This window comes from Podarcis erhardii (assembly GCF_964252035.2).
Source record: "Podarcis erhardii genome assembly, chromosome: 11".
Lineage (NCBI taxonomy): Eukaryota > Metazoa > Chordata > Lepidosauria > Squamata > Lacertidae > Podarcis > Podarcis erhardii.
Genome location: NC_138501.1, coordinates 1,657,112 through 1,675,498, shown reverse-complemented (window position 1 = coordinate 1,675,498; position 18,387 = coordinate 1,657,112). Strand labels below are relative to the sequence as shown.

The following is an 18,387-nucleotide window of genomic DNA, read 5'->3' as shown; positions in this document are numbered from 1 at the left end:
GTCTAAACTGGTGGTGACTACCCAGGATAGCTTGATGAAGATGTTGATCTGGTGTGTGACATCTGTGAAAAAAGCAATTCTGTGCTGGGGAAATATATAGCTTCCAGTATCTGAATATGATTATATAAATCTCTGCTGAGACCAAACTTGGAATACTGTGGTCTCCTCAACTCAAAAGAGATATTGTAGAGCTTTTCAGTGAAGCTGAATGCTAGAAGATTCAAGACACACAATAAAAAGAACTTCTTCACACAGCACAGACTCAGCTGTGGAATTTGCTACCACAAGAAGTCGTGATGGTCAGCAACTTGGATGGCTTTAAAATAGAATTAAACACATTCCTGGAGGATTAGGCTACCCATGGCTACTACCTCTGAGAGCTGTGTTCCAGGTGCTGGGAGTCCCAAGCAGGCAGAGGGCTGCTCTTGTGCTCAGGTCCTGCTTGGGAGGCATCTGGTTGGCACTGTGAGAACAGGGTGCTGGTTTGGATCAGGTATTATTAGCATGCCCTGTGGTCTTACGGTTGCATTTTGCTGACAAACTAGGATGCATATCATAGGAAAAGCCTATGACAGGAGCAGGGAATATATTGCAAGTCTTTCCTTGGACACCACAACTTCACTACTAAATTATATCCTTCTTCCTCATTCATCCTGATTATTAAAAACAGTTTTAAACAAGTTATAATCACAGAAATAAGGTGGGTCCTAAAAATATAAAAATATCAAAATGTGTCACAATGCAGGGTAAAGAGAGGCATCTTCAGCATTTGCCCATAGGTGCCAGGCTCCCCTCTGGGGGGGGAGGGGCTGGGTCTCAGTAGAAGCTCATTCCATTTCTTTCAGAGGAAAGACAGTTGCAATGTAAATGACAGCAGCAAGTTGTTAATTTTAGCAGAAGATACAGTTTTCATGGCACCAGGATGACTGTCTAGAATCCTTAAGAGTTCTTCCTAGGAAGAATTATAATTAAAGTTGTTATGCTTCCATTTCAATCTGCTGTGCCCAATTTTTCATCCTATTTCATCCTTAATTATTACAGCAACTAAAATTCAATGTCTTCTCCCTTTAAGACTTTGTGATTGTGTTCATCAAAATCATAATCACTCCACTTTAAGGCATAATCCTGTTCTAAATTCCACTTTTCTCTCATACACGCTTTTTCAAAGAAAGATTTATACTCAGGTAACTAGCTACAGGATGGCTTCCCTGAGCTCAGTGGTGGGAACCTTTGGCCCTCCAGGTGCTGCCCATTGACTAGGCTTTCTGAACAACATCTGGAGAACCAAAGGTTCTCCACACCATATTTAGCTTCTGGATCAGAATAAGTTATGTGAGTAGGGTAATTCATACACAAGTTGGAAAACATTTCATACTGAAATGTATAAATTACATGTTTGAGTTCTTTAGAACTTTAGCATTCACAATTTATTGACACATAGGCTATCATTTTTTAGTTTTAAAGAAAGTGTCTATGTTACGCTATTTAAAGAAACACATGATTTTGACTTGATTAGGGAAAGTGTGGCAACTGAAGGCTATTGAATACTAAAATAATGTTGCAGGAGTTTGGGGGGAAAAGCAGAGTTTTGAATAATTTTAGTTTATCTGTGTATTTATTTCAAAAACTTTAGCACACTGTCCAAGTTTTCTCACTTTTCCCAGGGTCATTCAGTCATTTCTCTGACCGTGCAAGGAGTAAGGAAATGGCAAGATAACTGGAGGTGCCCTGTCAAGATATTATAGAACTAAAGTGTTTACAGAAAGAATCATAACAGATGGTTTTAATAAAATAAAAATAGTATTTCTGACACATTTCAAATTCCACTGCTTTCAAATCCATGATACGAAACCATGTAATTTCCCCTAAGAAGTAATAGCAGATAGTATGTTTTGAGATATTTATGTGTGTGCATCATTTATGTTTTCTTTCATTTCTTGTAGTTATATATGTGGTCTAATTAGTGACCAGCAACAATACCCCAGGTACAATTTAAATTTGTTATTTAAAATAATGTGATTCAAGAGCTCACAAAGCCATGGCTGTGTTTGATACTTTTTTTAAGGGCTCATTTCTTTGAAAGCTACTTTCCCCCTCCAGCACTAAAGTACTCATCATCTACCTCCTGGTAAGCAGAGAGAGACCACAGGGGGATATCTGCAGCAGAGTCATCCCTAATCTGTTACTTGGGGTATGTTGCTAGTGGTGCAGGATTGGTGCTAGCACAACCCCATGACTAGTGAGCTAAAAGGTAAAAGCCAATGTTTTAGGTTTGTTTTTAAAATGGCATCTGTGGATGAGTTAAAGCAAAGCATCCCCAGACTTATGCAACCCATTGATCTGTAATGCTTCATGTGGTTTCCTTGGGGGGGGGGGGAAATGTACATCTAAATGCATTTTTCATTATGATGGCAGTGTGCCAGGAGACAGCCCCACGCATTTGCTGCTAATAAAGTGTCCATATTATAGCAGGGCAGATATGATTTAAAACCTTCACGTCAGATACAGTAAATCAGAGCGTGAGGAGGTGACTTCCTTTCCATAACAGTTGGAAACCCATTTTTTCTCACTGTGAATGTTAGTCCCTCCTCCCTCTTTGAAAGCTTTATCTCTTTTCTTTAAAATGCTGTGCAAGACAAATTGGGGACTACTGTACTCTTTCCTTGCTTGATTTATATATTCTGTTGTCACCTCCCTGAGATAAAAAAGAAAGCAAAACGAATGGCTTGTACCCCGAAAGGAGAAAGGGAAAGGGAGCGAGCGCAAAGCTCTTACTGCAGGCTTTAAAAAAGGCAGGCTGTCCCTTTTCTTGTAACACTGTGCAGCCCTCCCCTGAGCAGCAGCAAGCAGCCTGATGCTCTGCTCCAGCACATTTGGTATGCATGAGCAGTACTGTTTCAAGCAGGGAGGGTGTTTTCTTAAGGAGGATCGGTGGCTAAAGCACATTCACTTTGCCAGCCTTTCAGCCAAGTTACAGGAGGCATCTGCCTCATGGAATTGCAGGTGTGGACATCTGATGGACATGGGATGCCAACACCGTGGAGGAGCAGCTGTTTTGTAGGCATTTGTGAGGTTTGCATTTTATTATTCCAGTGGAATTTTTGAGGGTCATGAGTCAAAGTGATGCTCCTCGGCCACTAAACTGGACCATTCGGAAGCTGTGCCACGCTGCCTTTCTTCCATCTGTCAGGCTACTTAAGGTACTGTAAAACCATCACATTTTTACTCTCAGTGATCTTGTTTTCACCTATTTCTCACATTGTGTCACTAGGTTGCAAATCTACAATTAACCTTCGGTGCTCCAATTTAGGATATACTTCTGGTCATTGTAGAAATTATGTTGCTCACATACAGATAGGAAAAGTGCATTTGTAGTACCGGAGGGCATATTGAGCACCGAAACTGTCTTCTAAGATGCATTTAATGCTCGTGTGGTATAAGGGATGTTTGAAAGGACAAGGAAAACTGAAAGGACAAGGAAAATCTGTGGAATGTGTATGAATTGTGAGAAGTCTCAGCAGCTGTCAGTTTCCATTACTTACATAGTTTCCAGCATCACCTATGAGCACATTACATTATGATGTTCAGCGTTAGCAATCTCTGCTAATTTTTTAATGTAGCTTATATAAATGGTTGGTTTGAAATTCTTACATGGTGATTGAGGTCAGACTCTGGCTAGAGGAAAACTTTCTGTTTATGTTTTCTTTTAAATGCATTAACAAACATGTTTTTGGTTTCTGGAAGCATTCTTCAATGATTGGACTATGTCTTGTTTAAAAAAATAGTAGCAAAAGCCCCATGTATTTCAGTGGGTTTTGTTCTATGAGAATATGCTGGGCACTAGATTTCAGTTTTGATCTGAGTATACACAATTTTGTAGGGTACCACTAATAATACTATACCCAGTTTAGCAAATTTTAAAGAAACATCTATTGAGCAGCAAGTCTTCAGAACTGTGCTTTATTATACATATAGCCTGGTCCCATGTACTGTTCCTTGGAGGACATCCCCACCAACTGCATAGGACTGCAGCCCAACTACACATGACATGTGGCTGCATGATTCTTCCCATGTGGGCAAGAGAGAAGGAAAGAGAAGCTGAGAAGCAGAGGGAGGAAACTGGCAGGGAGGACCTTTCGCTCCCTCCCCCTGTCCCATTTATCTCTCCAAGATTGCCCAACACCTCCCCCCCCCCATGGATGGCAGCAAAAGGTTAAACAGCCCCTCCCCCTAATGCTTTCTCACTGTCCCTCACAACTTCTGGGGCTGCTTTTCAGAAAGAGAGAAAACCAAGCCGCAAAAGCACCTCAGGAAAAGAATCACATAATGGCAGTTTTGTGTAGCTTGATCTTTATTATTTTTGTTTGTTTATAAACAGCATATTGACATTGTACACCATAAATGGATGCAGTAGGAGGCCATGACATGTGATGTGGCTGCACATGTCTATTTTAGGGAGATAGACCACCCATCACAGTTGTTTGCCACATGCGCACATGATGGAAAAGATGTGTGTAGTCATTTCAGACTCAACTGTGTACACTCTGTAAGCCATACAGTCATAATTCATAAGGTGACCTCCATAGTCATGAGGCCAGTCTGTTTGGTATGAACTATAATCTTAACTTTTCATTGGACTTTAAAAATAATCCAAAGGTGTGGTGTTTGGGCATATATTCAAATGTAAATTTTGGTTCCATTAGTTGTGTAGTTATTTTGAAACAAACAAAAAGAAAATGAAAATTGTGGTATATAGATGACTATCTAAAATGTGTAATAGTTGAGCTTTTATTTTAGGGTTTTTTTCAGGTCCATGACTAGTTATTGCAGTAAGTGATTTGAATAAGCTGCTGCAATTGTGCCATGGCAGTTCTTAACTGGGCATTTGGAACTTATTTTAGTAAAAGTTGCTGCTTCTTTTTATCTGCAGTAAAAATTGATTATGTGAGCAGTGTACGACAATAGGTCAGAATATGAATGATCATTTCATGAAAATGTTTGGTGCATACACCAGATAGGTTTAATTTATAACATAGGAAGCTCTTATAGAATTTTAGCAAGTTTGGGCAGCGACTGTATTACATGGGAAAGTTAACTTTGAGCAAATGCCACTAAGTTCTTCCAAGTAAGTGTGCAAAGGATTGCAGCCTTCAACATTTTTATATTCCTGGAGAAAAGAAGACATAGGTAAATACTGATAAGCCCTTTTGATTGTTTAAATGTTAGTGATATTTTGTTAAATAAATGTTGCACCATACACAGAGATCTTAATTAATAATAGAAACCTGTATCAATTGTTTGTGAAATTGTGAAAATACAGCTTGTTATGCAACTTTTAATGATCTAGACCCTAACAAGAAGTTTAGGGTGATACAAGGATAGCTCATTTCTCTGCATATAAGAACAGGCTCCCTTCTACATGGAAAGGAGAGGGAGCTTTAGACTTCTAGCATAAGCTTTGGCATACACATAGGACACACTTAAATGGGACTGGTTCCTGTGTTCAGTTCAGAATAAACTAAAACTGGGTCAATTTACATGAACCAGGTGTGTTTTTATTACCTTTGCCCTTCAAAGTTTATATCAGAAATCCATACAACCCCCTTTTTTCTTTTCTGAAGCAAAACTTCCTCAGAGTGTATTGAGAATTTACTTGAAAAAATAATGACACACTTTGTTTGAACTTCTATTACCCTGCATTACTAAGACCCTGGTCCTGTGCTGTTGTGTGCTACAAGTTCAGCGTAGCACACGAGCATCCCAGTGAAGATTTCTGCGCCTGCTCCAGGCCTGCATTACTCAGGCTACAACCCAAGCCTCCTTTGTCCCGGACAGAGTTTGTGTCTTGCTGGGTGGGGGTGTCCCCCTTTCCAGCCCTGCTGGCCTCCACTGGTGGAATGATACAAGCATTACTCTGCTGGTACAGATCTTCCCATTCCACCCATTAGATCAACAGGCAGGTGTTCCACTTCTGGATCCACGGAAAACCCCAAAATGGGGCATCATGGGAGCAGGGAAGGGGAGAGGCTAAGGCCACTGGATCCCAAACTTGCCACAGTGTCATCACATGATGGCATAGGATTGCAACCCAAGGCTGGCATGGCAGTTTTTTAATGCCCTGACCAGCTTCTAAGGCTGTGGTTGTGACAGCATCTCCACTGCATAGCCCAGGATTAATTGAGGAAGCAGCACTTTTTAATATCTCCTGACTAATTTACTAGGAGGGGTAAACATTCCCAGAGTGGAGAGCAGGAAACTGGGTTAGCTGGGCTTTTATGAGTCCACTTGGCTGTCCTCTCTGACTCTGCCACATTGTGTAGCGGAGCTGCCCTGGCTGAGACTCTCCAGGTTTTGGAAGATTATTGGGATAAACTGAGCTGCTTCTGAGAATTCTCCAGAAATGCTCGAAAAGACAAAAGCCATCTCAAACTACATTGCTGGGGTTTGTTAGTCAGTGCAGCTTACAGGAGACATAAACAGGTTGACCATGTGATTATTTTTCAGGTGGTAACATTGTTCACTGGGTTAGTACATTGGAAGCCAAATGTGAAGGAGGAAAAATAAAAAGTTGACAAATGCTGCAATCTAGAAAGTTATAGGACCAGTTCTGCCTGCCTATCAGGGTTTTTACGGATTCTTATTTCAGTAATAGCAACTCATCACCGGTGGGAGGGGAGAGAAATCCACAGCCAAGGGGGCTTCCAACCCCCCCCCCCAGCCTCTCCTTGTTTTCAGCTTTCTGCAAGGCTTTTGAAACTTAGGAGAAATTGGGAAGCTATTTACAGTATAACAACAACAGCAACAACAAATTATTTATACCCCGCCCATCTGGCTGAGTTTCCCCAGCCACCCTGGGCAGCTCTCAATCGAGTGTTAAAAACAATACAGCATTAAATATTAAAAACTTGCCTAAACAGGGCTGCCTTCAGATGTCTTTTAAAAATAGGATAGCTGCTTATTTCCTTGACATCTGATGGGAGGGCGTTCCACAGGGCGGGCACCACCACCGAGAAGGCCCTCTGTCTGGTTCCCTGTAACCCCACTTCTCGCAATGAGGGAACCGCCAGAAGGCCCTCAGCGCTGGATCTCCGTGTCCGGGCTGAATGATGGGGATAGAGATGCCGTTTAGGATGATGGGGATAGAGATGCCGAGGCCGTTTAGGGCTTTAAAGGTCAGCACCAACACTTTGAATTGTGCTTGGAAACGTACTGGGAGCCAATGCAGATCTCTCAGGACTGGTGTTATATGGTCCCGGCGGCCACTCCCAGTCACCAGTCTATCTGCCGCATTCTGGATTAATTGCAGTTTCCAGGTCACCTTCAAAGGTAGCCCCACGTAGAGCGCATTGCAGTAGTCCAAGTGGGAGATAACTAGAGCATGCACCACTCTGGCGAGACAGTCTGCAGGCAGATAGGGTCTCATCCTGCATACCAGATGGAGCTAGTAGACAGCTGCCCTGGACACAGAATTGACCTGCGCCTCCATGGACAGCTGGGAGTCCAAAATGACTCCCAGGTTGCGCACCTGGTCCTTCAGGGGCACAGTTACCCCATTCAGGACCAGGGAGTCCTTCACACCTGCCCGCCCCCTGTCCCCCCAAAACAGTACTTCTGTCTTGTCAGGATTCAACCTCAATCCATTAGCCACCACCCATCCTCCAACCGCCTCCAGGCACTCACGCAGGACCTTCACCGCCTTCCCTGGTTCTGGTGCAGGACTGGTGCTCTTTTCAAATGGAGGAACAAAAGTAAAGTGAGCATGACCAAGGCCTTGGTGGATATTTTTCTTTTTCTCTGTATTATGGCAGACTTCTGAACTGCTATTTGGTTCTTAAATGATAATATTTGTATATGTGTTTTCCAGGTGTACTTACCGTATTTTTCCCTCTATAACACGCAGATTTTTTCTCCTAAAAAGGAAGGGGAAATGTCTGTGCGTGTTATAGAGCGAATGTGTGGTCCCTGGAGCCGAAAAATCAGGCAAAAATCAGGCAAAAAATCAAATCGCTGCGCTGCACGGAGAAGCGAAACCTGAAAAGAGGAAGTGGCTGCTTTCCTGCATTCTGCCTCAGGGTCTTACTGCCCACCCTCCTCTGTTTCGTTGCTGTGTTTGCTGAAACGGAACAAAGAGCAGGGAAAGCCCCTCCCCTCCAGGCAAGCAGAGGGGAATTCCTCTCTGTGCTGCTGGGGGAGAGGGAGAGAGAGGGGGGAAGGGAGAGAGAGAGGGGGGAGGGGGAGGGAGAGAGAGGGGGAGGGAGAGAGAGAGGGGGAGGGAGAGAGAGGGGGAGGGGGAGGGAGGGAGGGAGGGAGGGAGGGAGGGAGGGAGAGAGAGAGAGAGAGAGAGAGAGAGAGAGAGAGAGAGAGAGACATGGCTGGCTTGGGTGGGGGGAAACTTTTGCCTTTCTTTCCTCCCTCCCGTTAAATCCCTCTCCTGCATTCTTAGCCAGCTGCTTCTCTGCACACCCCTCTCATGTCCCTTCTTTGTTTTTCCTTCGCTCCCCACTTAAAATGTGGTTACAAAGCATGGATCCACAGGGATTCTCAGGATCTTTGCATTGGGTCACCCCAAATTCACCATCAGATCACATAGCATGTCCATGGCTACAGCCTGCACCAAAAAAATCACGCACCCACTGTTGCCTGGGGCTGCAATGGTGCAAAAATGTGGTTACAAAGCATGGATCCACAGGGATTCTCAGGATCTTTGCATTGGGTCACCCCAAATTCACCATCAGATCACATAGCATGTCCATGGCTACAGCCTGCAACAAAAAAATCACGCACCCACTGTTGCCTGGGGCTGCAATGGTGCAAAAACGTGGTTACAAAGCATGGGTCCACAGGGATTCTCAGGATCTTTGCATTGGGTCACCCCAAATTCACCATCAGATCACATAGCATGTCCATGGCTACAGCCTGCCCCCCAAAAATCACGCACCCACTGTTGCCTGGGGCTGCAATGGTGCAAAAACGTGGTTACAAAGCATGGATCCACAGGAATTCTCAGGATTTTTGCATTGGGTCACCCCAAATTCACCATCAGATCACATGTCTGTGGCCACAGCATGAAGCCCAAAAATGATACATCCACTGTTTCATTCAGAATGTTTTTTCCCTTGTTTTCCTCCTCTAAAAACGATGTGCGTGTTATGGTCAGGTGCGTGTTATAGAGCGAAAAATACGGTACCTTTCCCCCTTTTGTTGTTATGAACCCAGCTTGGGAACCCAGTCCGATGTGTGGGCTACCAAAATTATTATTATATTATATTATATTATATTATATTATATTATATTATATTATATTATATTATATTATATTATTTATATTATTAAGCAGTAATGCTGACTGATAGAAAACAGATATCAAATTGCCAAAGAGAATCATCATGGGCATCTCCATTGCCAAGCATAGTATGTACCGCATTTTTTGCTCTATAAGACGCACCAGACCATAAGACGCACCTAGTTTTTGGAGGAGGAAAACAAGAAAAAAAATATTCTGAATCTCAGAAGCCAGAACAACAAGAGGGATCGCTGCACAGCAAAAGGAGCGATCCTTCTTGCTGTTCTGGCTTCTGGGATAGCTGTGCAGCCTGCATTCGCTCCATAAGACGCACACACATTTCCCCTTACTTTTTAGGAGGGAAAAAGTGAGTCTTATAGAGCAAAAAATACAGTAATTCCCTCCCCAATCAAATCTGATTCCCCCCCCCCATATACTTTTTCATATTAAACCAGTGATAGAGATAAAATCACACTTGGATTTTTCACCTTCAATATGTTATGTTAATTCTCTGTAGTAAATAGTTACTGCATTAATATCCTAGCTGTGTTACCATAGAACATTAATCCTATAGGGTTTTGTTAAATTAACCACTTAGTATTGAGCAGGTGATCTCTAGGTTAATTATTGTCATGCTGCATGAAACTATTAAACCATTCTCAGCTGCACAACAGTGAATGAAATGTGGGACACTCATTGGCCTGATTTTATTTGGCTAAGGAGGGGTCATTCACCGTTGCTGACCATCTTCAAATCAGTTGCTTGTATTTTCATTCCAGGTTGCTTGTATTTTCATAGCTGCTCTACCTCAGCTTACTAACACTGTCAGTGTTCATACAATTGTCTCCCCCACCCATTAGTATTCCATTTTATCAACAAGCAAACAGACTATTAAGGATTTAGTGTGCTATAATATTTGAAAGATTTATTGAATTGGATGCATTTACATACTATTTAGCTCAAGAACTTGAACCTAGAACCTCATGGTGTGAGACTGAAGGCTTAACTTAGCTAGAACTCTATGCTCAGACCCAAAAGCCCTCTTCAAACATAACAAGGAAATAATATTCATGATGTGTAGCATCTTTGTTGGCATCTGTCTGTCTCAAGAGACAATGGAGTATGCCCCTGGGGGTGAAGTCAAACGGCTATGTTAGCAGCACCAAGCCTGGGCAGTGTGTATGGAGGTCCTGGGTTGCCCAGGCGACAAGACCCCCACCTTGGCCTCACTGATGTGCTCCAAAGAAAAGCAGAGCAATCCACTCCGGATTTGTGTAGGGTTTACTCCTGAGCCTTTTCTTCTCCTGAAGATGTCCCACAAGGCAGCAGAGGTTTAGGGTCAGAGTTTTCCTTCTAGATGACCTACTTTCTCAGGTTGAAGAGCCCTGTCTGCTGCTCACTTTCCTCTACAGCACATACAGAAACTGCCTTCTTGACCATTGGTCTTTTCTTTTCAATCCACCAGAGTCTGTCTTTGCGTGTAGGGCAAGTCCCTAACTCACTGAGGGTTTGAGACCCATTGGCTGCCCTCACCTGGGTAGCCAATCACAGCTGTTGCCTGGGGTGTGGCTACTGTCATATGCTGACAGTTTCTAGGAGTTGCAGGTGAGAACTGAGTGCAGGGTGGGGAGCAACTGTGGGCAAACAACCCAGAAGGAGCACGACATGCCCCTGCCAGAGGTACTACTCCTCCCCTCATACATACCCCATACAGTTACCATGCAGCGTCCTGCAGCAACAGTTTCCTGTTTATGAAGGGCATTATGAAGCCTTTGGTTGGCTGAACAATGCATCAATCCTAGTAATATTAACCATCTGGCTTTCTGGCCTGTTGTTGTTGTTGTTGCTGCTGCTGCCTAGTTCAACCCTCAACTTTCTAATGTCCTGCTCTCCAAGTTGTAAGTTGTGAGGTTTTGATTTCCTAGATAAGCAATGGAGCTGTCCAGCAGTGTATTCTAAATGTTTTAAGGACATCAGAGGAGCTGTCCAGCCCGGACGGTAGAGCTGGGTTCGAAGCAGATCTCGTCAACTCCCTGCACCCCCACCTTTCCTTGTGTCCCCCACTTTGCCATCTGCATGAAATTAGGCCAAGGGGAGTATCAGATTAGAGGCAAACCTGCATGTGATCCTGGGGCTGTAGGATGCCCACCAGCTTGCCTACCCTTGGTCTAGAAACAAGAACCTGACAAGTCTGGGTACAGTGTGTCTCCCAGCTCTGCCCACATGTTGGGTGGCTCTTGGGCTGGTATCCCAGAATCCTCCAGGCCCTGAACCTACTGAGATCCACTTGGAAAGCCAAAATCAGGCAAATAAACCAGGTTTATTTAACCCACAGGTTTGGACATGGACTTAATCTTTCTAGGGTGTTCCTGTAGTACTCATATGCTTTCAGACACCCTTTTTTTGTTGTTGCATACTATCAGTAAGAATATTTAAGTGTCTGTCCTCTTTTTATGTAACCTGTGATGAGCAAACATATTTGTTCTTGGGTCATTATTTGTTTTACATATTAAATACAGATCTTTCAAATACTGTGGCCCTTGAACTTAAACTTATTTGAATTGTTTATTTGTTTTTAAAGTAAGTTGTTCATTTTCTAATTTTAATAACGCTATTAGTAGCGCTTATTGAAGTAGCAGAACTCGCTGCTAGTCACATGTCATGTCAAAACACAGTCCCAGTTGGTTTTCTGTTATAAATTTAAAAGCTGTTTTATTTAGGGTGGACAAAATTTGCATCTTCAATTAAAGTTAATGTCTGGGTTTCAGCATCTTGGGTGAACCAGGAGACATCATGGTGTTTGTGTACCAGCTGGGGAAGCAATAGCCAGATGGAAGTCTTAATAGACTTTTTAAAAAGCTGATATGCATGCTGATGATGAAAAATAGTTTAGTAACATCATCAGTAACTTAAAAGGTCCTGTGGTAGAAATTTCAGTGGTTGTATCTCTGGAAATGGCAATCAATGTTATGCACATACACAATAAAATTATATGTGCCATTGGGATAGGAGTAGGTAACCTTCTTTCTTTCAAGATCTGCATTTCCTTGGAAGTAATCTCTAACAATCATATGCTGGAAGTGAGTGGATTCCTCTCCTCTCTCAGGCAGCCTGTTGTCTCTCATTTTTCACTCCTTCCCATCTGCATGATCTAGAATGATGTCTGCAAGTTGCAGCTTCCCTGCCCCCACCATCGGAAAGAAACATGGTCAGAAAGTTAGGAAGAAACTATGTTAAGGTAGGCACAGATCATTCCACATTCAAAATACTATCTCTGATTTAGCAAAACAAAACAAATTCCTTCCAGTAGCACCTTAAAGACCAACTAAGTCAGTTCTTGGTATGAGCTTACGTGTGCATGCACACTTCTTCAGATACACAACTGACTTAGTTGGTCTTTAAGGTGCTACTGGAAGGAATTTGTTTTGTTTTGACTATGGCAGACCAACACGGCTACCTATCTGTAACTCTGATTTAGCAGTATACAGTGGTACCTCGGGTACTACACCACTGCCGCACGATTTCTGTTCTCATCCTGAAGCAAAGTTCTTAACCCGAGGTACTATTTCTGGGTTAGTGGAGTCTGTAACCTGAAGCGTCTGTAACCCGAGGTTACCACTGTACTAGTGTTTAAAATACCATAGTCTTACTAAAATAACCATTTGCTAAGGACATTTCTACTGTTCACTTTGCTGGTCTCACTGTATATTTTGACTTGTTGTTTAGTCGTTTAGTCGTGTCCGACTCTTCGTGACCCTATGGACCATCTGTCTCCTGAGAAATCTCTATGTGGGACAAGAAGCTACAGTTAGAACTGGGTATGGAACAACTGATTGGTTCAAAATTGGGAAAGGAGTACGGCAAGGCTGTATATTGTCTCCCTGTTTATTTAACTTATATGCAGAATTCATCATGCGAAAGGCTGGGCTGGATAATTCCCAAGCCGGAATTAAGATTGCCAGAAGAAATATCAACAACCTCAGATATGCAGATGACACAACCTTGGTGGCAGAAAGTGAGGAGGAATTACATACCCTTTTAATGAGGGTGAAAGAGGAGAGTGCAAAATATGGTCTGAAGCTCAGCATCAAAAAAACTAAGATCATGGCCACTGGTCCCATCACCTCTGGCAAATAGAAGGGGGAAAATGGAGGCAGTGAGAGATTTTACTTTCTTGGGCTCCATGATCACTGCAGATGGTGACAGCAACCACGAAATTAAAAGACGCCTGCCGCAACTAATATGATTATAAACATTAGCTACCTCTAAATGGCCATGTTGGTCAGATCCCAGTGAAGGCACGCTGTCATTGGAGGTTGTATTATGGAGAAACTGCATTCAGGTCTGTTCAGCCTTCAGTTAATGGTTCAGTAAAATGAGCTACCTCCTCCCATTTTCCCATGACTACAGGCATTAACTCCTCCGTACCACCATATCCTGAGGGTTTTCTAAGGGCAAATAGAACAGAACTGGACAGCCCTATTGCCCCACTTTCTTTTGCATTTATTTAATAAATGTATATCTTGAATTTCAATGAGATTTCTTACAAGGTGGCCACTGTAGCTTTAAAAAATATCTATGGTGTCCTGATTCTGCAAGTATTTAGAATCAGTGACCCATTCTATTTTATTCCTTTCAATAATTGTTAGCTGGTTCCTGACTTCAATTTTTATATGCTTTTTATTGTATGGTTTCATGTATAATTTTTGTAAGTCATTCTTATTTTTTAGGAATAGTCACACACACACACACACACACACACACACACAGAAAAAGTGCTAGTGATTTGTGGATGGGGAGGTGGGAAATAAGGACATATCTGATTATAGAAAGTTGCTTAGGCCTGACCGACTTACTTAGTTCCTGCTATGAGTTGTCAGTATGAAGCCAATGGATTGGCCAACCTGACATTACCACTCAAGCCATGACCTTCAGCCCCTGCCTAGTCCATAGAACTGCATCTTCTTCCTACTTCACTTCCAAATTAAGCCATTAACCTCCTGATTATACATGGGCTTGGCTTGGTCAAGCCCTGACCATGGACACTGAGATTGGGGTGTCCCTAACACATAACTGAAATTTGGTACACATGTAGATCCTTGGATTGCTATATACATCTAATCAGGCAGCTCTGCCCCCTTCTTTCAAAATTATTCATTGTGACTTCTGTATTCTGTCGGTGCAAACATTTCTGGTTGTTAGATGGAATATTCTCTCCTCTCCCCCCCCCCAATACCCTGTTCTGAGGACTGTTCCAAGCCTCCTTGAGCATATTTGGAAACCTTTTTTGGGGGGGGGGGAATCCTGTTGCACTAATGGAACTGATTGCACTGGCTTCCACCACGGCAACAACTTAGCTGAATCAGTCCCATCAAATGTACCCTGTGACAGCACCCAGTGGTCTGGGACAAACAACCAAGGTACAGGTGAAGTTGAAAGCAGTGATGGTCAGGAATTTAAGTCTGGACACAGGTTGGTCACACATGTGGATATATTCTGTCTCCATGCTCTCTTTAAAAACATCTAAAATGGGTGGGTAAATACCCAGCAGCTGACAGGGATATACAGTGCTTTATGATAAAGCAGTTCCAGATCTAATGGTGGTTTTATTGAACAGGTTTAAATTAGATAACAAGGGAAGCCTCTAGCATCCCCATGTTCAGTGCTTTAGGCACTATTCAGTGGCCCTCTTATTCCTGTGACAGACACCTTAATGCAACTGGAAGCATCCTCCCAGTCTTCCTTTCCCACTGCCCACCCTATCCACAAACTAGTCATAAGTTTCATGTCTGTGCAAAGCCTTAACTCTCCTCAATCACTTCTAGCCTAAATGTCCCAAATTCTCCCGGTCCTCTGTATATCTCTATTTACAATTCACTGAGATTTTACTGTGCAATCCATGCAGTTTGCTAATTAAATTGCTAAATCTTCAGCTAGATGTCCATCAGACATCTCCAACTGGGATGGTATGAGCTCTGTAAACCAGTTTCAGTTCACATGTGAGAACGCCATAGTTTAGAAGTGGCACATTCTAGCTATAGAACTTGGCAATGCAAGATAAGTACAGATAAGCTTATGTCCCATTAAATAATCATCATAAGATGCCACAATAGAGCTGTTCCTACTGTAAGCCATGGGCTCTTGTTGCTTTTCTTATCGTGACTGGGGATATAAAAGGAATGAGATTGTTGCAAGAGAACATAGATAGACCACCTCTTGGTTTGACAGAGTTAAAAACATACTCCCAGTACTGCATGAATTGAAGTGTAAAGATGCTAGAAAGATTGTCTTTTATAAGTTGTGTAAAAATATAATTTGGTTGTATTTTATGGCCATTTGTCATGGTTTTGTGTTTTAGTGTAGTTTTCTGATATAGAGATGCATTTTTGCAGGACTGTGGCAAAGTATGTTTACTGTTAGAAGTGCTGTAACTTAATTTTGCAACCCTACACCAGTTTACCTGGGAGTAAGCCCCAGTGAATTCAATAATAATAATAATAATAATAATAATAATAATAATAATAATAATTTATTATTTGTACCCCACCCATCTGGCTGGGTTTCCCCAGCCACTCTGGGCAGCTTCCACAAAAAACAAAAATACACTAAAATATCACACATTAAAAACTTCCCTGAAGGTGTCTTCTGAATGTCAGGTAGTTGTTTATCACTTTGACATCTGATGGGAGGGTGTTCCCATCTCTCCCAGTGGCTTCATATAGATGTAATAGGACTTACTTCTGAATAAAATTTTGAAATAGGTTGCTATGTTTTTACATGGCCAGATTATCTTTGCTTACAACCCTCAGTTGCCAAACCCTGCCAATTTGGAGCAGTTAGTAGATGAGCTACAACCAATAGAAATGCAATCAGTTCTTTATATAGAAGGTCCTTCTGCCCTTCCTTAAAGGTTGCTCATAGTACCTATTGTGGCATGCACTGAATGAACTGTTTTGTGATCAAACTTGTTTCTTGAAAGACTGCAGTGCAAAATGTATTAACAGTAGTGGCAGTGCACCACTTATGGTATAGCATCCCAGTAGACAAACACACACACACACACACACACACAAACACACAGCCTGGATTGTGGAGATGCTTGAGCATTGATCCAATTACATTTTCATGGGTTTTTTGAAAAGTCCATAGGTTTGAAAGGGATAGAGAAGATTGGAATGTGCTCCTAGGAAGCAATCCTAACTTTTCATGACTCATAATGGCAACTTGTAAAGCACCTCCTATGAAATGTTAGTATTCCCAAAGCACATCAGTATTTGTGGATGTGTATATAGATCCATGCCTTCTTTCCCATGGGTCTCTTTAGTTCTAAGGTTTCTCTCTCTATATTGATTGGAATATTATTAGATGAGTTTTGTTCAGGTTCAGTTAAGCAATCGTTAATTGTACATAAAACTATATGAACTTGTTTCAAATTACTCAAAAATAATTTATGTGTAATTTCTTTTTACATATAGAGGGTTGACAATTATGAGGAAAATATACTGTTGATCATGTTTTGATTGTGCCATTACCAAGATACAGTTTACACTGAATGAAAAATATATCTGAAATTGAGTGAGGAAAAGAATGTTAGGCATATTGGTGCTTTGCTTGCTGAATCTTCTTGCTTTACAATATATTCTTATCTCTGCATGAATAGGGCAACAGCAATCACTAACATGAATAACATATTTAAAAGTTGTCATAACATTTTTGTATTAAATATAGGTTTCCTCATTCTTGTCATACATATAGCTTACAACTGCAAAAGAGTATATTATGTGTACTTTGTATATAAAGCACCAATCTTATATTCTCTGTCTCCTTTAAAAAAAAAAAGCTCCATTCCCTCCTTAAGCAAGATGTAGTTAAACTGAGGGAAATGGCTGCTCACCTCTTTCTCCGGCGGGTGCGGGTTGTGGCCCTTGGCCCTTAGCTGCCATCCTTGGCAGCCAAAACCATGTGTTTGCCTGCAATTCTCCTGGCTGGTGGAATCAAAGCATGGGATTTGCCGCCCAAAGGCTGGCTTCAAAGTGGCCAATCCCAGGCCCCAGCTGAGGGGCAGCTGAAGCTACATCTAGCCACACAGAAACGCATAAAAGCCAGCTATATGTTGTTAAACAGGAGACATAACATCTCTGTCTTTCAAGATTCCGACTCATTTTATTGCCCCATGTCCAGTCCATCTAACAGCTCACCCCCCACCCCCATCCCAGTTCAGATGGAACAGAGAGATAGAGCTGGGTGTTACCTGCATATTGATGGCAATTCACTCCACATCTTTTGATGACAGCTCCTACAGGGGTCTTTTAAATCTTAAATAGCATCAGGAGTGGCCCATGCTCTCCCAGCTTCTGAACATAGCACATCACTGGCACTTAGCAGAGGGAGAGGCACAAGGAGCTTGGGCAGTGTGGTGGGGCAGAGCCCAAACAATGCTTTTGCTGCTATGCACTTGCATGGCCCTGAGTTGCTTGCCTTTCCCTCTCCAGTAAGTAAGAGTGATGTGTTGTGTTCAGAAGGTTGACAGCTGTGGTGCCTCACCTACACCACTGTGTGGGCAGCTGCTGAATAGCATGGGGGACATCACAGGACAACTCCCATGGTGCCAAACAGTACGTTTCCGAGCACAATTTAAAGCCCTAAACAGCCCCAACCCAGTGTACCTAAAGGAGCATCTCCACCCCCATCATTCAGCCCGGACACTGAGGTCCAGCTCTGAGGGCCTTCTGCCAATTCCCTCACTGCAAGAAGTGAAGTTACAGGGAACCAGACAGAGGACCTGGTAGTGGCGTCCTCCCTGTGGAACACCCTCCCATCAGATGTCAAGGAAATAAACAACTATCTGACTTTTAGAAGACATTTAAAAGTCAAGGCAACCCTGTTTAGGGAAGTTTTTAATGTCTGATGTTTTATCGTGTTGTTAATATTTTGTTGGAAGCTGCCCAGAGTGGCTGGGAAAATAAATTATTATTATTATTATTATTATTATTATTATTATTATTATTGCCTTCCATAGCTACTTTCTGGAAACAGCCCTGGAGATAGGATCCCTGAAGTTCCATCTGCCTGAGACATTCAAGAAATGTACCATGGCCATGGAT

At 42.4% G+C, this 18,387-nt stretch overlaps 1 protein-coding gene across 9 annotated transcripts in view; it reads left to right on the top strand.

Annotated features, from left to right (window-relative positions):
• TRPM3 (transient receptor potential cation channel subfamily M member 3) overlaps positions 1-18,387 on the top strand; it is a gene marked incomplete at its 5' end in the record, with an annotated part of 405,379 nt that overhangs the window by 132,721 nt on the left and 254,271 nt on the right. For 2 of the 9 annotated variants that reach the window (XM_081880907.1, XM_081880908.1), the window contains one exon: positions 2,600-3,200. The exons of 3 other annotated variants lie outside the window; for them this stretch is intronic. In XM_081880907.1, coding sequence (XP_081737033.1) covers positions 3,111-3,200 — 90 coding nt within the window. Of the gene's footprint in view, positions 1-2,598; positions 3,201-18,387 lie in introns of those variants that run through there. 4 more of the 9 variants (XM_081880912.1, XM_081880911.1, XM_081880906.1 and 1 more) reach the window with 3 other exon arrangements.